General features: G+C 45.2%; 1 protein-coding gene across 1 annotated transcript; it reads right to left on the bottom strand.

Annotated features, from left to right (window-relative positions):
- Apt1 (Acyl-protein thioesterase 1) lies at positions 1-25325 on the bottom strand. Its single transcript, XM_037415023.2, has 7 exons — positions 25103-25325; positions 23533-23564; positions 21750-21815; positions 20877-20995; positions 14407-14582; positions 9245-9409; positions 1-329 (listed from the first exon to the last, which is right to left on the bottom strand). The coding sequence occupies exons 1-7, from the start codon at positions 25172-25174 to the stop codon at positions 273-275; spliced, it is 687 nt and encodes a 228-aa protein (XP_037270920.1). The 5' UTR covers positions 25175-25325; the 3' UTR covers positions 1-272.
- Positions 25326-25421: the final 96 nt, after the last annotated feature.

Below are 25421 nucleotides of genomic sequence, written 5' to 3' on the forward strand. Positions count from 1 at the left end.
TCACAGTGCACTTTTTTACTCTTCCTCTCGCCAAAGCCTACTTGGCAAAAAAAAACTAGGTGCGGTGAACGCCCGTGGCACAATCTATACTTCTTTTCTTCTTTCTCAAAGCACTCGTACGGGAAGAGAGACGACTTGGAATGAAGAGAACTTATGAACAGAAAAAAAAAAGCTGTGCTCAGACAAGAGGCAGATGCTGCGATGCAAGCCGGAAGCAAGTCTCTGCCTGCTGTGCAGACGCACTCTTCACTCGGTGCTTTCGAACTTGGCCGCTATTCCGGCCTGGGTGGCAGCCGTGACTGTAAGTAGGCGGCAATGTCTTGCGTTTCCTGCACCAAAAACAAATGCAAAAAACGTGTCAAGAAAACATGTTAAAAAAATGCGCATAAATTTCTCAACTGCCTTCCCTGAATGTGAGAACTTTACATCCGAAAAGCACAATAGGATTACAAGAAATGCTGCAGCAGGGCCTCTGGAAGTTCCGACCATCTGAGGTTCTTTAGAGTCTTAAATACAAGTACGCCAGGCCTTCTAGTGCTTCGCTTCTACCGAAATGTGGCTGCCGCAAATAGGATTCGATCCCGCAACCTTCGGTTGCTTGTGAACCGACAATGTGCTACAATTTATTCCAAAAAGAGCACATCATCTTGCCTGCAGCAAACATTTTATGGAAACGCGAATGCAAGTAAGTGGCCATCACTTGCCACGTTGCAAGTGATGGCCCCGCTATGGAAACATGTGGAGTGCCAGTGAAGACATTAGAAAAACCGAATCATTGGATATAAATAGGCTTGTGCGAATATTAAAATGCTTCGAAGATTTGAACAAATATCACAGTATTAGAATTCACTTCAATTTGACTTATTGAAAATTTCAGAAGCATTCGAAATGAATGCATCAATATGCGTGTAACCCCTGTAAAGGTTGTTTCACTGCAGTGGGAGAATGCTAAGCTGCGAAAGCACCTACTTATTGGAAATCTGCATAGCTGCAAAGCCCCAGTTCAAGGTTAAATGTACATATCACCCTCACATTGATTTATCATTTTTCACAATTAAAAGCTTGTTGAACCAGTTTATATTCTATAAGTATAGTAAACAATAAAACGAAATATTTTAGAGGTTATCGCACGCATTCTACCAAGAGTCAATTCCTCCTACTATTTAAAGTTGTTTCCACTTCTTTTGAGCCTGTGGGAATTGAGGCTGGCCCGCTGCCTTTGCGCGGGCTTTCCCGCCTTTTCTGCCATTCCCATGTCCCGACATGTCTGCCCTCCTTTGCTGTCTGCCGTGGTGGGAGAGCGGAGTGACGTTTAACTCCCTCACCCGGTAGCGGATGTTGACGGTGGCGCCGCGCGCGGGGGACCCCCGAGAGGTTTTCGCGCGCTGCGTCGGGAGCGGTGAGTACAGTCCGGGACTTCAAACGGTGAGCCACGCATTCTCTTCCGTCCGTCGAGTCCCGTCGCTCGGGGCTCGTCGGACTTCGCTGACGGCGCCTCGCGCCCGATGCGAACGCTCACCTTTTGTTGCCCCGCTGCGTACTCACGGCCGAAGGGCAGTACGGTGTCCTAGTGCGTGGCCTAGCTACGCCGACCCGTCTCCCTTCGAAGCCAACGCGAGCGCCTTTGCCCTCGCTCGAGCAACCGGGCCCTTTGTCCCGGTGTCTCCGTGGATCACCTTTACCGCGGAGACGTGCTCGTGGCACCCTGTGTAGTACTTTGTGCCCGTGGCGTGGATAAGCCTATTTGCTTTCCCGCCGCGCCTTTTTGCAACGGGCTGTACTGCGTTTGGTGTTGCCACAATAAAGTGTTGCGACTTGAGCAGTATCGTGTTTCCCGCCACGGCGACGGTTAACGCGTGCCCTGCGGCTCGCTAAGACCGGACCCACGCTGGTGGCCGTACTCCTTCGGGATACGTGTACACCACACTGGCGCCCAACGCGGTATCGAAAGCTCTAGCTTTTGACTGCTCTTAGCGAGTCAGTTCGCCTGCGCGATTCGGGCTCGTCGCAACATGGCTGCCTCGCGGGACTTTTGTCCGCTGTCCCTTTTAGCGGATGCCGCGTTGCACACGGAGGCCATTGCCTCTATTGACGGGAACCCTTCTGCACCCGTCTGTGTCGGCACCCCCTATTGCGGTGACGACACGAGGCGCCTAGCCGCTCCCTTTGGAGATGGCGCGTCGCTTCGGAATGGGCCTCTTGCCCTACCCGAACGTTACGCACAAGCGCCTCCGACGCCCGTCCGTGTCGGCACCCCCTATTGCGGTGACGACACGAGGCGCCTAGCCGCTCCCTTTGGAGATGGCGCGTCGCTTCGGAATGGGCCTCTTGCCCTACCCGAACGTTATGTCTGCTTTGTGGCATGCCGCGTTGCACCAAGAGGCCACCGCCTCTATCGACGGGCGCCCTTCGGCGCTGGCCTGTGTCGTCACCCCTTTTTGTGGTGAATACACTCCTACGTGGTAGCTGACGCGCTATCTCGTGCCCCTTGTTGTCTGCCGAGAACCTGGATTTCGGTGCGACGGCCGCTCGCGGTGCCTTAGCACATGCAAGCGTCGGGGGCGAAACAGCAGCTTCGCCGCCATTCGGCGAGGAGGGTGAGTCCCCATGCGAACAAACCTTGGCTGCTAACCAGGGAAGCGGCGCACCGCGAAGCGGCCGAGCGGGGGAGCTTTCCGAAGGCCACAAGGCCGAGAGTGAACCCGTAACGCCGACTCACGCGGCGGTTGCTGCGGTCCTGAGTGGGCGCGATACCAGGCTGCCCCATTTGGGAGAATGGGAATTGCTTTCGGCAGCGAAGAGCTACTGAAGGCTCAGCAGAGGGATCCGTTTCGAGTCTCGGAGGGACGGAGCGCCGTATACGCTGCTTGCTTTGCGGCGGGTGCCGTTAAACCGTCTTGACGAGGCGCGGAGCGCCGTTACGCTGCTTGCTCTGCGGCGGGCGCGATTAGGGGGCTGAAACAGCGTGTGTCGCTGAGTCCCCGGCGGATTCATTTTGCTGGACCATGACGGGCTCCTGCTGAAATATATAGCCACTGACGACGAGTCCATAGACCTGTTTAAGGTGGTTATGCCCAAAAGTCTGAGAGCCGCACTGTTGCGATCCTCTCATGACGATTCCATGGCCGGTCACCTGAGTGGCTCGAAAGTTTTTGCAAACTGAGCGATGTTGTGACCTGGCCCGGCACGAAGCGTGGCTTTTATCGCTATTCCGTGCCTGCCACGTCTGACAAACGGTTGAGCCAAGGGTTGGAAAGCCGCCCGGTTTTATGAACCGATTGTCAGTGAGCGTCCGTGGCGCGTACTAGCTGAAAGATCCCCTTTGGGAAAACTCAGCCGTGCCCACATCGTAGACCTGAAACCCTTTGTATCACGGTCTGACGAGCTCGCGCCAGAGCCCTGCGGCACTGCGCGCCAGCAACGGGGCACACCCGGAGCGGCGGACCGCATTCGGACCCCGCGCCGGTATAATCTGAGGAATCGGTCACCTTTGTGATTTCGCGCCGGACGGCGGACTTCTCCGCAACCGAAGGCCCTCAGTTTACTGTCTAGCCTCGGTATAGGTTAGCTTCTTTACGGCCTTTTCTCGTAAAGGAGTTGACCCCGCCCTGTCTGCTGCCAGTGTTTTTTTTTTTTGAAGTGTTCATGTGTATTTTATGTTTATTTTTGTCTAATATTAAGTGTTATTTGTGTTTTATGTTTTTCGCCAGATGTTGAGTGTCGTTTTGCTCTGTTTTCACTTTTTTTTTCCGTGTTCGTTTCGTCTACCGCGAAGGGAGCTGTGTGTGACCTTGCGTGTCGGTGCTTGCCGGGAGAGAGAGAGACGAAGGACGCTTTGCGCCTACGCTCGCGCAGCTGTCGGTGGTGTGTGTGCGTGCTTCCGTGCGTGTGTAAGTGCGTGACGCTTCAGTGCGAGCCCGCGAAGAGTGCTTGATGGCTTCCCCCATCGATGCGGACGCTGGAGGTGCTGGGGGGTCATTGACCCACTGACGTCAGACCGTCTGGCTGTGCTCCGCTCTCGGCCGTCGCCGAAGAAGCCGCGCTGCCTTTCCCACCATGGCTCCTGCGCGAGGCCAGCTGAAAGCAGCTATATGCTGCCGGCCAACGCCAGGGCGCCTTGCAGCCAATTTTGGTTCGGCCTCCCTGACCACCGGAGAGGCCCGGCTTCCCGCAACGTCCAGCTCCGTCATCGAGCCAGAAATGCGGGGCCTCTGAACAACCGAAGCGGCTTTCGTCGGACTCGCGGCTTATCAAGAGCAGCAACAAGCCATCAGTGAGCCCCCTCCCGTATCTCTGACCTCGCACTCGGGCATCGCACCCAGCGGACACTGTCACGCCCTTTTCCGCCCCTCTGCGCAGTGGACGCTATTCCCCCTTCAGCACCACGAACACTAGTGCCACGTTTCTGTGCTCCCTTCTGCAGTATTTGTATAGTGTCGTGTGTTTATTTTGTTATGTTTTTGTTTCTCCTTTGTAATCATATTTCTTTTAAGCAGCAGTAGCAGGGCTGGACTGAGGTTAGCTGTCGCTCATAGCAGTGTCATTTTAACTGCATGGGTGACGTCCGGCTGCCTTTTGCAGACCGGTAAAGGACAAATTTAGGAGAGGGGGATGTGGGAATTGAGGCTAGCCCGCTGCCTTTGCGCGGGCTTTGCCGCCTTTTCTGCCGTTCTCATGTCCCGACATGTCTGCCCTCCTTCGCTGTCTGCCGTGGTGGGAGAGCGGAGTGACGTTTAACTCCCTCACCCGGTAGCGGATGTTGACGGTGGCGCCGCGCGCGGGGGACCCCCGAGAGGTTTTCGCGCGCTGCGTCGGGAGCGGTGAGTACAGTCCGGGACTTCAAACGGTGAGCCACGCATTCTCTTCCGTCCGTCGAGTCCCGTCGCTCGGGGCTCGTCGGACTTCGCTGACGGCGCCTCGCGCCCGATGCGGACGCTCACCTTTTGTTGCCCCGCTGCGTACTCACGGCCGAAGGGCAGTACGGTGTCCTAGTGCGTGGCCTAGCTACGCCGACCCGTCTCCCTTCGAAGCCAACGCGAGCGCCTTTGCCCTCGCTCGAGCAACCGGGCCCTTTGTCCCGGTGTCTCCGTGGATCACCTTTACCGCGGAGACGTGCTCGTGGCACCCTGTGTAGTACTTTGTGCCCGTGGCGTGGATAAGCCTATTTGCTTTCCCGCCGCGCCTTTTTGCAACGGGCTGTACTGCGTTTGGTGTTGCCACAATAAAGTGTTGCGACTTGAGCAGTATCGTGTTTCCCGCCACGGCGACGGTTAACGCGTGCCCTGCGGCTCGCTAAGACCGGACCCACGCTGGTGGCCGTACTCCTTCGGGATACGTGTACACCACAAGCCAAAAAGAATGGCATTTCAACACACCTTGCTTCAATCTAAAAATAAATTATATATATTGTGCAGATTAGTTCGGTCATGACAAATATGCCTCTTTTGCATTATAACATGTTATATTTTAATTAGATTGAAAATTGTTCGACTAAAATCACTGTTAGTTTCGAAACTAACATTCACTATTCGCACAAACCCAGAAATAAACTGCACTGCCACATCCACATAAATGTGGGTATACATGCCGCTGCTTCCCATTCCACCGAGAAATCTCCTCTGTTTCTGCGCGCTTGACCTCCCCAGTCCATATAGAAAAGGACCAAGATGGTTGAATAACACAGGTTTGCTTTAGGTGCCCATGTGGGGATGACCGCCTAGGAGTAAGGGCCGGTCATCCCGAAGCTAGAGACAGCATCGCGTAAACAGCAACTACATCAGGCAAATAATAATTGTTGCAATATTAAAATCTACATCAGGACAATGTGTTTGATTAGTTGCGCTACCAGAGGTCACAGATTGCACACCCCGATTCCGACTTTTATAACTTGCAGTATCATTCGTGCGCTTACTAACTAAAAGAGTAAAAAATCAGAGAGAGATAGGCAAAACCTGTGACAAAACAAGATGTACGCTTTTCAAAAACACTTGACTCTTTATGCTTAAGTTCCTTTCCAGAGCAAACTACAAAAATTCGAGAAGTTCCCACATCCTATACTTTGAATATGTGCTCAGCAACAACTGAAAGTACGAATATTTTTTTTGAAAAATAATTCGCACTTTCCCGGTTTGGCCAATCAGACGCCTTGAAGCGACCTACGGACATTTGCTTTTTGCGCGGTTGTTTTTAAAGAAAGGGGTCAGCTGAAGCGGGGAATTCGAACAGGGAGAAACACTCTTTCCAACGAGCCCAAAGCAACGGCGCCCTGTCGTGCTGTTCCGGAACTATGATTTTTTTGAAAATCGGCGTTTCTTTTCGCAATACAGTGAAACCTCGTTAAACCGCACCCGCATAAACAGTAGTTTCGTTTTAAAAGTAGTGAAGTCAAATCCTCGACTCGGCGGCCATTGAACATGCATTTTGTATCCGCATAAGCCGTACCAGCTTATAGGGTATGTATCGGTTAATAAGTAGCTGTTCCAATTTTCGTTGTGCACTTGCCGCGGAATGTCGTCCCCCACTGGGCGTCCCGACAGAACAGCAAGCCACAGAGATCGAAACACGCCTCGTTTGTGTTGATGATGATGACGGCTGTGTTGGTGAGCGCCATCTCTTGGATTTTTCTGCAACAAGAAGCACTCGGCCGGCTAGGCTTTTGGTGTTGTCCACGCGATGGCGCTTTGCACAAACACGCAAACACGGTGTGTGCTTGTTTTGCTTTCTTTGTTCCTTTGGCGCCGTGCATAGGTGTTCTCTGGTTGATCCGTGCCGCACAACTCTCGTGGCGGCAGATTGAAGCAACGACAGTTCAAAATTACTTCAAGTGTGCTGGCTTCAATGTGTGTGCGGGCGACGCAGATGACGCCAGTGACACCATCGACCAGACTTCGGACATTGTAGACGAAGCTTGCAAAACTCTGCTAGCTGAAGTGCTGGTGCGGCAGGGCGTTACGGAAGGCATTTCCTTCCCCGACTTCAGAGACGCAGACAGCGATGTGCAGACATCTCCGGACATGTCCGACGAAGCCACTGTTGCCTCGGTTGTCGAAGTCTCGCCAAATGATAGTGATGAGGACGACATGGAAAGTGACAACACGGGTGGATCCAGGTCCGACAGTGGCCGAAGCTGCGCATTGCGTCAGCGTCAAGCAGGTATTTGCCGAGAAGAGGGGGCTGGCGGAAAAGCTGGCTCACAGCACAAGTGAGTTTGAGGCCGCTGTCGTTGCTGCTAGGCCGCCGTGTCGTCAAATGAAGATTACAGACTTTGTCACGCGAAGTTAATAAATTACTGCACGTTTTTTGTTCTTTCATCGCACTCCCTGAAGGTTTCTTTTTTTCACATGTAAGTGAGCGACCTGAGGCTATTTCGGTTAAGCAGTACTACCGTTTAGTACATACTTTTTCCGAGCTCCAGCAAACAACCGTTTAACGAGGTTTCACTGTATCAGCAATCATTCTCTCCACTTCGGCAAGTGCAACAAATTTTTAAAAGCGCTTTTAGACACATTTTAGTGGTGATACTTCAAAATCAGATAAAAGAAGGGCTAGAGAAACTGAAAATGTGATTTTCAAAAAAATCGATTTTTCGGCCATTTTTCACGATATGAAAGCCACGTCCCCCCCAGAAAAACAATGGAAAAGGTGCTCAAAGCGTGCAGCAAATGTCTGTAACTGCTAGTTTCCGGCAAATGTAAAATTTCTTGTGGAATTGATTTGTGAAGCAACGAAATTCTGATACTGAGGCCATTTGATCATTGCTTGGAAAAGTGATTCATGGCTTTTTTGTTGCAAATAATTGCGTGCACATAGCAGAAGATGTGGGTTCGTCCACTTACCTGTGTTCACAATATTATTCTCTTAAATTGAATTATACATGAATAACGCTTATTTTCTTCAAAATTCAAAGTTCATTAACTTAACTTCGAAACTGATGGAAGCTAGCAACAAAATGTCTAGGTCCATTTTGTGAAAGCATGAGATCACATAAGGGCCCTCAAATGCTAGGCTGATGCCAATGCCACGAATATGGTTCACGTTTCGTAACTTGTGCGCACTACTTGTGCGCACAGAAACCTTCGAGGAATCTTAGTTCCTTCTCGGACAGGGACACGGAAGGCTTGCTAATGCAAGGCACCTGTTTGCGTGCCATCTGCGCGGCCTCGACAATGACTCGGGTGCGCTCATCTTTGTGCTTGTACAGCGACGCTGTGTCCTTGAAAAGGGGCACACAGTTGCACTCAGTGCAGTGCTGAGCAAGAAAACCATCTTTCCCATTTCTAACTTGTTAGCGTGTTCTCTCAGCCAGACACCTTCTGGTCGTTCAGACACCTTCTGGTCGATTCGCAAGCACCGCATGAAAGGGGGGTCCTATAGACAACTTCCAGGGAGCATGCTGCATACCTGTTTTTATGTTGAACTCTGCATTCCGTTGATGACTGCGTTTTCAGGGGGTTTCTAGATTTGGTAAGGCTGATTAAGTTGAATGGTGCCGAGAACAGGACACAAACTCCAACTCGTTTTCGGATTTTCTTGAGCCTGTGTGATATCTGGTGTTTGTATGGAATAGAAACAGGTATGCGGCATGCTCCCGGGAAGTTGTCTATAGGACCTTCCTTTCATGCGGCGCTTGTTATGTCGGATCGACCGGAAGGTGTCTGAACGATCGGCTGAGAGAACACACTAACAATGTTAGAAACGGGAAAGGTGGTTTTCTTGCTCAGCACTGCACTGAGTGCAACTGTGTGCCCCTTTTCAAGGACACAGCGACGCTGTACAAGCACAAAAATGAGCGCACCCGAGACATTGTCCAGGCCGCGCAGATGACACGCGAACAGATGCCTTGCATTAGCAAGCCCTCCGTGTCCCTGTCCGCAAAGGAACTAAGGTTCCTCGAATGTTTCGGTGCGTGCAAATAGTTATATTATCTTTACTTTTCTGTTTCGTTTCTTTATACATTTTTCTTTGCCTTTTTTCTGTGCTTTTGTTTTTCTCTTACTCAAGTTCTGCTCTTTGTGCCATATGGTTTTTGTCACATGGTTACTGTCTCCTTTATATAGTTTCGCGCTCTGCGCAATAAACTCAGTTGGAAGTTAGCGCTTGTGTCCTTCTTGTCTCTGTGTCGTCTTGTTCTCGCGCTATAACCATCGTCACGTTTCGTATTCCACTGTGACAGGCAGGCCATTTGCAGACGCTTAAAAACTCATAGCGCCTATGGTTGACGGCAAAAAGAGATGAAGTCACTGACCTCCTCGCACGAAGAGTGGCCCATGCCCTTGTATTGCCGAAAGGTGACGTCCTTCACAAACGTCTTCAGCAGGTCGGCCGTCAGCTGACCCCAGCGCATGGGCACCAGGTCGTCACAATCTCCGTGGCACATCATAATGGGCGTGTCATGATTGCCAACTGCCGCCTGCACAAAGAGAGAACGAGAGGCTTTTTAAGCAAGCTAGACCTGTAAGACGATTTTGTTACCTCACCACATGATATCCTTTGTAATGTACACACCAACTGGCCCTCAGAGATGCCCCTTAGCCACACGTGCCCCTTCTAAATTTAGTTTTGCTTGTACAAATAAACTTCTGAGAAACTCATCTCATTCTAAACAAAGATAAGACCACCGAACACGGATATTCAGACACTGATGAATGTGATAGCTCCGCAACAACACCACTGGCACCAGAGTTTATGTACAAGGATGAATGAAAGTTCAGACAAGATACTGTGTTTTGGCAATCATCTGGACCTTTGTGACTTGATGCCGATTTGGCCACAAAGTTGACCATAAATATTTAGGTTTTGATACTACAATGTTTGTGTTTTGGCAATCATCTGGACCTTTGTGACTTGATGCCGATTTGGCCACAGAGTTGACCATAAATATTTAGGTTTTGATACCACAATGTTTGCATCTTTCCAAGGCTGGAAGAAATTAGAAATTTCTCCAGCAGCTGCTGGCCACGCCCCAAGCTTGAAACAAGCTATACCAAGCCGAGCCACCAAGCTATAAAAGCTACACATATGCAATTCGTACTTGGTTTCACTTTGGCAGTTCAGCATTAGTTAATTGGTTTGATAAACAGCAACGCAATGTCTCTCCAGCAGTCCGACATGTTCTTCAATGTATGTGCCTCATTAAAGAAGCGAGAGAAGTGGTCGACAACGGCTGTTACAAAGTATGCTATCACTCAGTTATCCAAGCGGAGTCCGCGCCGATGTTCACAAGGAGTGCCCTATTTGCAGCGACAGCATGACAATGTCTGAGATGTCTTTCTCTAAATTTGGTTCTGCTATTATCCTTTAAACTTATTTGAGTGATAAGGAGTATGAAATTTTGCTCCAACCACCTATAAAACACACACAAAAATAACACGCATATCCATAAAGTGAATGCTTATTATGGAAAAAAGCAGTTTGCATGTGACTGCGAATTATCTGTAGATCAGCATCAGAGTCGTGGTGTTGACTGCAGCGAGCAGTGCCTTTCATGCCCTCTTGTCCGTGGCGGCATTTTGAGTCTCCACCTCTGGTAGACAACACTTCCGGGGCTTAGCTACCACTTGCTGCACCTTCAACTCCGGGGTAGCTTGTTGTTGACGTTGCCACCTTGCTGCTTTTGTCGTGTTGTGGTCTTCAATTTTGTTCTGATTAGATGTTGTTTCTATGGTGTGGTGGCCTTTTATTTTGTTAGTTCTTGTTAAAAGCTTTTTGTTAACCTTTTTGGAGTTGGTTTGTTCACATGGACCTGCATTATATCTGATGTAGACGACAGCATTTTACGGACGGACAGTGTGAGGTATTCCTTAAAAAGATGTAAGAAAATGCACAGTGATAAAGTTATGGCCACAAACTGTTGACGCCTGCAAGCACGTGCTTGCAAAGAGCCATTGACAAACTTGAAAGCATCTGTTTACAGAACTTTTCAGTTTACACTTGCAGCTGATACAACAGCATACAGCCTAAATATACACTCAAACCTCGATATAATGAACCCAGATATAACAAAACATTGGTTATAGCAAAGTAAATAAAAAATATTCTTGCAATAGATATAGTGTTAGAAATAAAACTTTATATAACAAATTTTTGCATGTAACGAACTTATTTTTGTCTATGATGCAACTTTTTTATGATGAGATTTGAGTTTAGTTTCATCTTTCGGGGTGACTGTCGCACAACAGAGAATAAATAGTGTTCACAATCAAATGTAAAGAAATTATGCATACAAATAATTAACATTATCAACGTGCATGCTCTGTTCGTTAATAGACTTTTGTGATGCAGGTACGACATTGACAAACATTGCAATGCCCAACGCTTTTGCTCTAGCATTAACTTGCACAATGGCTGCACTCATAGCCAGTAACTGTGGAAATCAGTGTAGACCTCCTCTAAGCTTATCTGAATGTTAGTTATGCACTCAATTTGTGAGATGGTTCATCAACTCTGGCGTGTAAAGCCATGATCAGAGGTGGAACTAATGTTGTGGAGAGGGGTGTGTTAAATTATCCATTTTGGTTTGTACAGGTTTCAAAAATATTGGTTGTAGGCAATTTCGTCATAGCTGTGTGAGGTCTGACCTTATGGCCACCTTCTTGCAGCGATGCCTACTGCTGGATTCTATGCTATTTTCATCGTTGGTCAATGGTCAAGGCTGGCTAACCCCATAGATATGTGATGTCACCTTCGTGATAAAGGAAATGTGTAATAATTAGCATATTTCATACATGTAATCCTTTGACTCAAAGTGAACTGACCTTGAGGTTATGTGAATTGACCTTGTGTGTAGAACATCTGAATCTGTAGTGTCCCATCGTATGTTGCACAGTCTCGCATTTCGTGCTCTTATTGTTTATCTTACAGCATATCCTGTCTACTAAGAGAGTAGCCGGTACCACCATAATGTAACCAACCTCTCCTGTTTCATCAATTTAATAAAAAAAAAAGGCAGATGGTTACTTGCACCACAGACAGAAAACACACAAAAACCATCAATAAAAGAGGACCCTAGAGGAAAAACACACTATAAAAGAGGACCCTAGATTACACACAGGAGCTGTGCCAACAACATGTACGTTATGTGAACGACTCACAGGAAAGGACAGTAGCATTTTCCCATAAAAAAGTGACTACTTTGAACTGCAGCATAGATGCCACGATGGGGGGAACATCAACATACAATGTTGCGACTTGCATTGAAGAATTTTCGCAGCAGCACATAAACGCAGGTCAACCAGAATGTGCTAACTGGTGCAAGCAATGCTATGGTGCTGATTCTGCTATACTGGATGCGTTGCTATCAAATTGCTTGTCTTGCACTCAGTACAACAAATGGCCAAGTATGCAAAGCAAGAAGGATTATTCTTTAACTGCCAAATAATCACCATTTGTTTTGCTTGTAGCAATTTTCTTCCTGAAAACTGTGCACTTGTTACATTCCTGTCAAGGATAGTAGATCATACTGATAGTGCACTTCCAATTTGTGATCTGGAAGTACTACAAGGGCCCACAATATCAAAGCAAGGTAGAACAGTGCTATAGGCACTGAAAATTGACCCTAAAGGGTGTTTTTTGGGTAGAGCAAGGACAGCACATTAGTGTTTCCATAGACAAAGGACAACACTTCATACGTATTCTGATTGGAACATCCTTCTTAAGTTGCTCCACCTGCCGGTTGGACTTGCAACACGTCAATTCATTCATAGTTCAAACTAGTGAGCAGGGTTCAGCGTTGAGACAAGAGCACAAACGGGCAGCCTAATTGAGGAAGCCTTTAATTGGAGCAGAGGCAGAGCTCCTCACCAGCGTTTCTTCAAGCACGCTCTTCTCAATCCCCGGCTGCACAGCCATGGTGGGATGGACGACCTCTGGATCGTTCTCGCAAGTTTGAAACACATTAAGCTCCTCTTTGTCTTCCTCCTCGCACACTTGGGACCGAGAAAACTCCCCAGTTTCTTTGGTCACACTCTTCACCACTCCCTTGCAAGTTCGAGTAGGAGACAGCTCTTCAAACCTCTTGATTGAGCTGTTTGCTTCGTTCGAAGTTTGACACTGTGGCAACTTCTCAGCCCGTTTGGTCACACCCTTTTCTTCCTTCTTGCCAGCTATAGACGGGAACAACCTCCATATCATGCCGATCGCACTCTCCTCTGCTTCCTTTGAAGTTGGAGGCACAGCCGAATGCGCAGCCTGTTTGGTCTTACCCTTTTTGGGAGATGCCCCTGCCTGCGGATGTAGCAGCTCGTGCTGCTTCGAGTTCTGGCCACGGGATAGAGAACCACAGTTAACCTGAGAACGCACTGCGGAACAGGGCGGCACGGCTCTGCGATGCAATGCCTCGGCAATTGCCCCTTTCTGCATAAACCAAGGCCAGCACCATTGCCATCCAATAGGTATCTTTTTTGAGTGATTTCATTTACGTTAGTAGAATACGCTACATTTGTGGAACACTGCTACATGGTTCGAGGCACAAATATCCTCTAATGCATCGAAACTCCACTCTTTTCCCTCAAGATTACAAGAGTTGATACAACATATGACCCTGTGCTAGAACTTGGCACAGCATGTTTGGTATGTGGAAGGTAATAACAAAGGTGTGTGAGCTTACGCGCTTTTGTAACTTCTCCTAGCACAATAATTTCATATAAGCTAGTGCATCATTGGCACAGCTCAAAATATAATCCGGTATAGGGGGTGGGGGTCTTATCGCACATCTGTACCGCTTTAATGCCAAGTGTCGCAAGACACATAACCACGACAACAAGGGGCACAAGGACACTTGACAAATGTGCTCACACAGGCCATGTCTTAGAGTGGCACACTAGACAAACAACCAATGACTTTGTCCAGCTGCGATTGTTCACTGCAACACATACGGTATATTTTTTTTTGTCTGCATTGCAACGTACGATTACACTAGTTGCTCAATGCTTCTACAACCATTCATAAAGCATGAAACAAATAATGTTGCTCAAAGCAGCAGTTTCACCAAAGAAATGCTTATTTGTCCAGGCAGCAGCTGCTTTTTCTAGCAGCGCTTTAGTGTAGTTCTCTCTACCACACCTTCAGCTAGAGCCTCATTCCTTGCTCAATGGTCTCTAGTCTTCTCACTCCTCTATTCTCAACCTTTGAATATTTTTTTTCTGGTTTGGATCACAACAGCTGTCTTTTTAGAAAAGTATGCCCTAAAAGAAGATTGAAATTCGTAATAGCGTGAACAGTTATTGAGCTAACTTCTCTGATTTTGCTCTCCCCACTATACAATGTACTCTCAAAGCTTCTTTTCTTCATCTGTCATTTGCTTGCCAGCCAAATTGCTATACCAACAGCATCTGTAATCACTCTTGCTAGACTTCTGCCGATTCCTAAGTAAACACTTCACGGATGCTTGCCCCAGCAATGGGCACTGACCGCAGGAAAGTGCTTGAAGAGTGGCAGCCAGCAGCTGAGTCCCAGGATGCCAGCCAGGGGTTTGGGGTAACGCAGGCCCGAGTACAGTGCCAATGCCCCACCCATGCTGAAGCCGCCCAGGACAATGCGGTCCGAGGAAATCCCCGCTTTCTCCTCATCAGCTATGAGCCTGTGAACTGGCACACATAGAACAGCACTTGTCAGAAACTGGGGTGGCGGAAGGAAGAAGTTAGTGAGCTTTCTAAATTTAGATGCTCAAGCTGACAATTTAACCATTTGTTATTAAGTTACATTCTCTACAGACTCAATTGTTTGTTGACCTTTTCCGTTCCAATGATTCTGCGAGAATCGTACGTGACAAAGCTGCAGTATTTTCAGAAATGTGAGTGTCAACAATCCTGATTACGTAATTGCTTTGCACTATAGATTAGTGTGGCTTTGAGCTTGCACAAATGCCAATGCATCATGTTACATTCAGGTTGGGTCTCTGTGCACTACTTCATAAACACTGTTGCCTAAGCATGCGCTACAGCCTCTCTTCGGTGGCACTAATATTGTTTTCAAATAATCAATGACGTCCAGAAATCTGCTAGGCTTTTTACAGAGTGCCTCAAAGTGGGATGTCTGGAGTCCCTAATATATTATAACTTTTATTTTGGTCTTTCTGAATCCGAAATGACAAAAATGTCAGCTAATTATGGCTGACTGACAGCGACAATGCTACTGCTATGACAAGATGTAACTCTCTAATGGCAGCTATGTCCTGTCATAGCAGTAGCGTTGCCTGAATTCCTTCTGAATATGATGACACTCTCACATAAGCACTATTCCTTATACTTTATTCATACACAACCCCGCTTTGCCCGGAGGTGTTACAGCAAGAGGGTTATAAACATGAAAAAACACATCTTCATTGACACTGCAAACTTGCTCAGACAGCAGACTGTTCCACTCATTAACAGTTTTCACACACACATGCACGCACGCACGTGCGTGCACACACACACACACACAAAAAAAAGAGAAGAAAAATCGAATTCGCGTACAGGTTCGTCTTGGCCCGGCATGGCTTTGTTTTGTGTATGTGATCTATACGTTCAGATATGTACTCTGGCTGTTTGAAGTAAATGTCTCTCTTAATTCCTGTTTTATTATAAAATATCTGATGTAACAACTTCAAATGTAATTTATTACGTCGTGATGAAAGTGACACCCAGTTTAATTCCTTTTTCATTTCAATACAACTGTGATTTCTTCCATACTGACTCAAGACAAACCTGGCTGCTCTGTTTTGAATTTTTTCTAATTTATTAATCAAGCCTACTTGTAACGAGCCCCAAAGAGTACAAGCACAAGCATATTCTGAAATTGCTTGCATACAAGGGAGGTTAGCCGTGCTCCTAAGCTGAAAATCTGCACATCTCCAATTCCCTTGAATATAGTTCAATGCCACCACAGCCTTAGCCACCACATAAGCCACATCCGCATTCCAGGAACAATCGTGCGACAATAATACACCCATATATTTGTACCTATATTTTCTATCTAAAATGTTTCCCCTTATTTATTAGTTACCATTAATTATTTTTATTTGAGAAACACACATGGACGTGCTTGTTAGTGTTTAAATTCATCTGAAAATTAAGATACCATCCTGTAATTCAGCAATATCATGTTCATTTTGAATTTTTCTGTAAATACAGTAAACTCGAAGTAAACTATAATTTGTTCAATGGAACTTCTGCTTAAGTGGAACAATTTCCTCTGCTACGTTTGGTTTCGGGCGTCTATTCTGCACGCATATTCACCTCTCAGTAAACAGAACTCTTGCTAAATAGAACATATTTTTTTGGTCCCTCGAGATTCTGTTTTACGAGAGTTCTGAAATGAAATCATCTGCAAACAGCCGCATATTAGGGCCTGAGCCTACATTAATGTCATTGCTAAAAATGGTAAACAGAGGCCCCAGCACAGACCCTTACAGAACGCCAGATGTGACCTGAAGAAAATCCGATTTAATGCCATTCAAAACAACACATTAGCGGCATTGAAACACGCAATTTTCAATCCAATCAGGAATGTTTTTATTCATATTTAGCCCTTTTAATTTTCCAAAAAGCAGAGGATGGGAAACAGTTTGGAAGGCCTTGCTGTAATCGAGAAAGATACAGTCTATATGCCCACCCAAGTCTATTGCTGAAGCTAGGTTGTTAAAAACTGAAGAAGCTGCGCCGTACATGAAAAGCCTTTACGAAAACTGTGTTATTTCTTTGTTAATAAACTATGATCTAATAAATGCTTCATTATAGCCTTGTATTTTATATGCTCAATAATCTTGCACAATATCGATGTGAGCAAAAAGGCCTACAATCGGCGACGTTTTCCTTGGAACCTTCTTTGTGAATTGGGACTACGTATGCTACTTTCCAATCTTATGGCAATTGACCAGTACATGACCACTTTTTAAAGATTCGATCAAGTGAAATTGGATGAGCACACTGTTTTAAAACTAAGACTTCATTATTACAAAGTTGCACCTGAAATGAAGGCAGCTTTATTATAAGCGAAATTTTAATATAAACACGTTCGTAACAATGTATCAATAGAAAGACCACCCTCAGTTTACTTCAGTATAACTGATAATTAATTATATCCGTGTTCATTACATTGAAGTTTAACGTATACATAAACATACACATTGGCAAGCAACCGAGATTGGTTCAGCCTTAAGTTATTTTTTCTGTGAATTCTGCGAGTAACAGTGTCTGCCACAGTACAAGATAAATATTGAAGCCTTACTAATTACGCGCACTTCAAGCTCCACTTACATATCAAGCATTTGGCATTTGATCATGTTTTAAACAAAGCTTTAAACTTTCACACTGTGCTCGACTGCTGAATGGGAAGTAGACAACACGGCATGTCCGGCCAAAAATTTCAGTACATACATCTCGGAACTTCAGCAACACGTTCAGCAACACGATCACACTTATGGCAACCCCAGAAATAACTGCGCATAGCTAAGCTGGTGAAGTGCAAGCGCTGAAGGTTACAGACAGCTCGCTGACACAGCAAGTGTAAGTGTCTCAATATCTACCAGTTGATCAGCCTTTGAGGTCATTTTACCGCTGCTAAAAAGGGAGTGAGAGTGCAGCTTTAATGTGTGTTCATTACGCTAACAGTATTATGTGTCATTCTCTGCCTAGTTGCACGCATGATGTTCCAGAGAGAATTGCGTAATGACTACTATGCTGGTTTGCTCGCTGTTAAAATGTTGCGCGACTAAACAAATGAATTACTAAAATTATGCGTGTTAATTAAAACGCTGCTCAGAGACGGCAATATTTACATTAAACAGACCACTTAAGGCAAATAACAATTTCTGTGAGAGTGAAAGATCAGTGTTTGAGAATGTGCAAGACATCAATATTATACACCGCAGTGCTCTACTTATTGAGAAATTAAGGCAAATATACGACACCATATGCCCTAACGGGTGGGCCATTTTGAAATGATTCCAATGACGTCAAAGGGTCCCACCACAATTAATGAATAGTAATAAAACCAGTTGCAATTAAAAGAACCTTTCATGCATTACAACACATAATAGAATGCTGCTTCTCTGTTTATGTTTGATTAATGTAAAAAAGACCACTTGGAATTACAATGGAGAATGGCACAATTGGTTCAAAAAGTTCAGTTTTCGCCTGGTTAGGCTGCAAAGGAGGTGCGATCTGACGGAGCTTACTTGAACTAGGCAAGCACAAAATTTTTGTTGTAAAAACATTGTGCATTACACTTCTAGTGTGAATGCGTTGCAATGCCGCAATTAAAAATAAGTTGCCTTATTATTATTTTTTTTACTCAAAATGCCAGGCAAATACAAACATGTCTGACTATGGTTGCACAAAGCATAACAAGCTGTCGACACCGTTGTCCAGTAACCCTGCATTCCTATAACGTTTTGCGTATGTCAGCCGCTATGCAGTAAAGACGGGCAATGTTGGGCAAGGCAACTGCTATGACAGAGAGGCCCGTTTTCAGGTGGGTGACTTGAAGCGTGTAAACACCGTGTGAAACACTAAAATGCGATTTCCAAATAAGCATTTCCTTGGCACGAAAAAAGCACTACGAGGATCGATTTTTGGCTCGCTATGTCAGCCATTAACGACGACTTCACATATGTCTTTAGCGTCCTTTTGAGGTTCCTTCCGTGTCACAGTGAATTAAAAGCAAACGACCCAACCCAGCTTAAGTATGGTTCTGTTCATAAGAAGAGCACCTGACTCTTATATTAATTCAGCTTCTTTTACGCTGATTTGCAATGCGAACACAACAGCTCTTCTGCTACACTTCATACTACAGAAATCATTGAACACTAACAGTATTATGTGTCATTCTCTGCCTAGTTGCACGCATGATGTTCCAGAGAGAATTGCGTAATGACTACTATGCTGGTTTGCTCGCTGTTAAAATGTTGCGCGACTAAACAAATGAATTACTAAAATTATGTGTGTTAATTAAAACGCTGCTCAGAGACGGCAATATTTACATTAAACAGACCACTTAAGGCAAATAACAATTTCTGTGAGAGTGAAAGATCAGTGTTTGAGAATGTGCAAGACATCAATATTATACACCGCAGTGCTCTACTTATTGAGAAATTAAGGCAAATATACGACACCATATGCCCTAACGGGTGGGCCATTTTGAAATGATTCCAATGACGTCAAAGGGTCCCACCACAATTAATGAATAGTAATAAAACCAGTTGCAATTAAAAGAACCTTTCATGCATTACAACACATAATAGAATGCTGCTTCTCTGTTTATGTTTGATTAATGTAAAAAAGACCACTTGGAATTACAATGGAGAATGGCACAATTGGTTCAAAAAGTTCAGTTTTCGCCTGGTTAGGCTGCAAAGGAGGTGCGATCTGACGGAGCTTACTTGAACTAGGCAAGCACAAAATTTTTGTTGTAAAAACATTGTGCATTACACTTCTAGTGTGAATGCGTTGCAATGCCGCAATTAAAAATAAGTTGCCTTATTATTATTTTTTTTACTCAAAATGCCAGGCAAATACAAACATGTCTGACTATGGTTGCACAAAGCATAACAAGCTGTCGACACCGTTGTCCAGTAACCCTGCATTCCTATAACGTTTTGCGTATGTCAGCCGCTATGCAGTAAAGACGGGCAATGTTGGGCAAGGCAACTGCTATGACAGAGAGGCCCGTTTTCAGGTGGGTGACTTGAAGCGTGTAAACACCGTGTGAAACACTAAAATGCGATTTCCAAATAAGCATTTCCTTGGCACGAAAAAAGCACTACGAGGATCGATTTTTGGCTCGCTATGTCAGCCATTAACGACGACTTCACATATGTCTTTAGCGTCCTTTTGAGGTTCCTTCCGTGTCACAGTGAATTAAAAGCAAACGACCCAACCCAGCTTAAGTATGGTTCTGTTCATAAGAAGAGCACCTGACTCTTATATTAATTCAGCTTCTTTTACGCTGATTTGCTATGCGAACACAACAGCTCTTCTGCTACACTTCATACTACAGAAATCATTGAAACCACGAAACGTGTCTAGAGCAAAAAGTCCACGAACCTTGGACTATATTTCTCAGCTACTCGTTGCTACATGCAGTTTAAATGTGCAAACTTGCATAGAAATTCAGTTGTCTCATGCCATGACTGAAGTGATTCTCAGAAACAAAGCAGTACAGATAAACAGCTTATCCTTTATGTCACACTCTGCCAAGCACCATAAAGTGTGCACTTCTAATGAATAAACTCTCTCTGATAACCTATCAACTGGGAGTCCTAGTGAAACTGACGCCATACGCTGACCAAGGACATGTCCACATATGGTCGTGAGACTACTGACACTTTTCAGCACTCCGGCCAGATAGACTTTTCATGCAGTTGGATAATAGCTCACAGCATTTCACCAAGTGAAGCACTCTGAAACATTGCTTACAGAGAACTGTTATGGAGAGACGCTACTAAATAAAATGTAATTTTTTTTTTTCAAAATTCCATTTTTTCGTTTTTATTCGCCTTCACAACTTTAGATTCTCTACTTTCGTGACGAAAAATATTGCGGGTGGTAATTAGGCTTGAAGTAGATTAAAATTGCTTTGAAAGAGCACAAGGTGGCCACAAAAAGCTAGAAATGACTCATTCTCTCAAGTTCCCTGGGAACTGTCACCTGGATATTTGCCATTGCATTCCACATTCACAAAACAACCAGTATTACAAAGTTCTCATGATGAAAGACATCATTTTAAAAAGCATATCTTAGTGATATGGTATCATTTGCCATTAACAACAGCATTAACTGTGAGATTGCTGCCTGTTGCTCAATGAGCCATTGTCAACGCATGGATTTAGAAACCGACCACAAAATGTAGTTAAAAGGTAATGTTCTGCACGGTCGAAGCAGACTACAGTTGACACCTACTTCCTTCCGCAGCCGCTTTGATGCCCGACTCATCTTCTCGGCCGTTTGGGTCCAGCGAGCAGAGGTCGAACCATGCAGTCATTCGCATGCCCCCATTGAGAGTCACAGGGATCACTGGCCTGGAAAATGACGGGCCGTCTTTCAAAGTGCTACGTCAATGCACCTAACTACACTCACTAAAGCACTCTGAAAACCCAATATGGTTAGGCACTTGCAACTACTGTACACCTACATGCAACGTAGTTTCTACAAAAGGGCTATTGACACACAAAAACTCTAATGTTAAGGTGTCTCCACATTACAAATGCATGTAGTGACATTGATATTTCTTGAGTACCATGCTGACCTGCTCAATGACAACTCTCAAGAACAAGGCAATGTGATGTGCCCATAGGTTGGCAAACTCACTCAAACTCGGATCGAGTTGGGTGTCCAAGTGAGAGTGAGTCCGCATAAGTTTCGTGTTTGTGACATGACTGAATCCAGTTGAGAAAAATTATAGTAAGTCTCAGTAGGTGTGAGTCTGCCTGAGGCAAATTTTGGTGAGATTGAGGCCCAGTGGGCCGCAAGGGCGCGATATGCTGCATGAGTGAGCCCGAGTGCGCTCCACAGTTTTTGGCAACCTATAGATGCGTCCTCTGCATAAGACTTTGAACTATCAGGAAAAGTAGCCAGTGGCCGTGTTTAAAACCTACAGACTTATTACAGTTCGTATGTTTCAAGCTTTGGGCTCAGCCATCATAAGTAATAATTTTGAGTAAACTAAATAGCTTGAGGCCTTTCAGCAATGTGGTGGCACTTAATTGGGTACATGTGCCAGTAATTCTTTAATGAGCAAGACCTGAACAAGAAGGTAATGGTGCAGAGACTCACGCTGTAGGGCATATGTACTTGATGTGTGGCTGACGTATTGCTTCGAAGACGGACGACCAGCCCAACCTGGAACACCGAGAAGCACATAAATTGAGGTAATCATGTAAACCACCGTGTCCACGTTGTCTCTGCTAGACCATCAATGTCTTATTAAGCAAGGGCCATAGAAAAAAGTCCTCCCATTTACTTACGTTCATTTGTGAATCGATTTAAACTCTAACACAAGCACATAATATAGCAAGCTTGACCATACACTTACATAAGATATAGCACGCTTTGACACATCGTCCTCAATTGGAGACATAACTTACTATTACCATTTCTGTGCACTAAATGCAAGAAAAAGGCTACAAACACTATGCTAATGATAAATTAAGCATTCCTAATGCCTGAAATCTATTTATACTACTTTTAAGTAAGATATTTTTCTTCACATGATCATTTTGGCACGATTATTCTTCTACATTGGTGAGAATCTTCTCTCCCCTTTCGTTTCGTCAAATGAAAGGCCAAGCCCTGAAGAGCTTAGAAAAGGTACCGTTAAGCGTGAGCGGACATTGTAAAAGTAAATATGGTACATTATTAAAAGCTGATGTCGGTCCCTACTGTACGCCCACATCACAACATGATATGAACAGCATCTTGGCATGCACTCTCACAACATATCGTTATGATTTCCACAGCTGCCCTGCACTACGGTGATGCACAAGCTACCATTTTGAATGTTTTGGTCATGCGCAAGCAGCGGTTTTGGGAGTTTGGGTGACCAACATCATCACAACTAGCCAGGCTGCTAAGTGAAGTCAACAGAATTAGTACTGAAGCCTCACGTCAAGCTAGTGTCAATGTCAATAGATGGACCATGTGAAATCAACTTTAATATCAAAATAAAGTATTTTATTAGGATTTGCTTAGCTTCATACTATAAAGATGTTTCCGTATAGAGAAGATTGGTACATCAGAGCAAACCCACCATTGAAAAGTGGTGTCAGTATGGATGGAGATCATTCCAGCAGGAATCAAAAATTTTTTTTAAATTTTTTTAGCAATGCTCGCTGCCAGCAGGTAACTATCGCATGTAATAATGGGTTGTCAAATTCGACTCTCGAAGAAATTTAACATGACTGACAGCACAATAATTAGATAGCCATTTATACTGCACTTAGCGGTAAATGCTGCAACAACTAGCCAGAAACAAACAAATATGCTGATGAGTTAGGAGCAGTGGAACTAATTGTAGGCTAATGCAACAGTGATTATGCAAAAAAAAAAAAAACTCAGCCACTTTGCACTATAAATAAAGGAATGGGTGATAACTCTGAGGAGAGGAGGGGGGGTGTGACAAGCCAAATATAGTAGTCACAATTGCCTCTATATGGCACAGTCTTCAGGTCAGCATTAGGGTTTTTTAACAAACGCCAGAACATCTATCAATATCGTATTTACTCAATTGTAACGTGACCCCAATCGTAATGCCAGGGTAACGTTTCATTGCCTACAGAAAAAAAAAGTTGTATTTTGATATTAAATTTTAACATGAGGGTCGAACTTATGTCGTAAGAATCCGAAAAAAAAAAAAAAACATCTTACATTCAAGTAAAATACGATACTTTTGAGCGGTATGTAAATGTATTCGTCACATGGCTCAGTTATGGTATTCTAGTAGAAGACAGTACATGATGGTACATCAAGTTTAACAAAAAATGGAACTGGCTGTGTGATATATAACTTTTGTAACCCCATTTGCAAAAAAAAAAGGAGAGAGTGTTAAACATTGCCTCACCCTGTATCTCCCAGGCCATGCAGGAAGATGACCTGAAAGGACACGAGCACGTGCAGTGTTTCACAGAAAACTTCAGGCTTTTGTCAAGAGCACCTTAAGAAAATATCTAGGCACAGGATGTTCCACAAATATTGTTTTCAAGAAAGACTTATTTCCCGTAATTCTGAATTCTAATTCAGTGCACTAATGCGAGCAGGTGGTTGAACCCATTGTTCAAATTTGTATTTATTGGGTCGGCATTGCTATCACACTCCTGTATGCATACGCCACGCCACATAAACCATTTAGATCAAGATGTAATATGAATAAAATAAGACAGTGTTGTTTAAATTTGTATTTTTTTGGGGGGGTCGGCATTGCCGTCACACTCCCATATGCATTGCCACGCTACATAAGCCATTTAGATCAAGATGTAATATAAATAAAATAAGACAAGTTATGAATGAGTTATATTGTCCTTTCCTTGCATTCCTTGACCTTTTTTTCCAACTGAAAGAGAAAAAAAGGGGGTGGGGAGGCTCCCCTTCCTGTTTTCAAGTCCTTTCAGTTTTCTGTAGCTGGCTCTATGCGATTTTCACAGCTTCAAGATGTCTACCTCACGACAACTCGAACAGGGTAATATGTACTTCTTTGCAGCCTGGTAGGTTCATACTGAAACCTAGGCTTGCTGCAGAAGAACGAAAAGGGGCAATAGGATAGAGTGCAGACTTGAGCGTTGTTTGATGCGTTTGCGAGGGTCATCGCAGAGCATTGCAGCAATAAAAATGACAAAAGGAAAATAACAATAAACACTTTATGACTAAAAAAACTACCCAGTATGCACTTCGTGATAACATAAGAAAACTATTGTTGCGTGTGTTATACATGTGCATTTTTTAAGAATCCGTGGCGATTATATGAAATACCGATAAATAAAGTGTTGGCCTTGCACGCATTTCGATGGTGCTGTGGTATGCATTCTGGCTTACCGGTTTTCAATATAAAAGTTGGTAGTGCACGCTCTAAGCCGTCCCGCCTTTTCCTTCATTCTGCTAGCGCAGCAAGTCTAGATTTAAGAGAGCGCAGTCAGAACTAAATTTGAGGTCAGAATGCCCCGGTTAAACTAGATCGCGGCGCTGGCTTCCGGCCCGGCTCGCAATACCGGAACAGTCGGCATGAATTAGAAACGCGCCTCCCAGCTGCACGCAAGCGCGCTCCCCCACGCTATCGATTTTGCACAGCCTTCTATTTCAGAACACGACCTTTCCGTTACACTTCAAGGCGCACCACGTAATGTGCCAAACCGGCGATGGTTATGCGACCGATCGCCGGTTACATCTACACCGGAATTACCGCTTCCAGCGATCAATCAATTCCAACGCAGTTGGTTTCGGCGTGCACCGTGTGGGTACTTTAATCCGTAGTTCGGCCGTGATTTGCGATCGCGGCGGGCAAAACGAACAACCCGTTTGGTTTTCGCACTTCCGCGGCAGCGGCGGACGATACGAGTGATGGGGGCAGTGGAGAAAACAGGCATGACAGGATCGATACAAGTCGCGAGGTCTTTTTGATGGGAATAAGCCTAACTCACAGTGGCCGTGTGCTTGGCGGTGGCGGCTACGATCACGGGTGATGGCATGGCGGACGCCGTGTTTCCTCCCATAAACAGGAGAAACCCTCCGATGGTGAAGACCCGGGCGCGCCGCTCAGTCAGTCGAGGTTCGGCGAAACCGGCAAACACATGTACGGCTTGCGGCAGGACACATACAGCCGACACACAGCTTCCTCTCAACCTTGACAACGCCACCAACGCTGTTGCCCGTTTCCCCCGTTTTTGCGCTCGCAGCGCTCCTAGCAGAGAGCGCGATATTAGAATGAATCGTTCTACAAAAATATTGCGTGTTCAATGT

The sequence above is a fragment of the Rhipicephalus microplus genome, chromosome 9 (assembly GCF_043290135.1).
Source record: "Rhipicephalus microplus isolate Deutch F79 chromosome 9, USDA_Rmic, whole genome shotgun sequence".
Taxonomy (NCBI): Eukaryota; Metazoa; Arthropoda; class Arachnida; order Ixodida; family Ixodidae; genus Rhipicephalus; species Rhipicephalus microplus.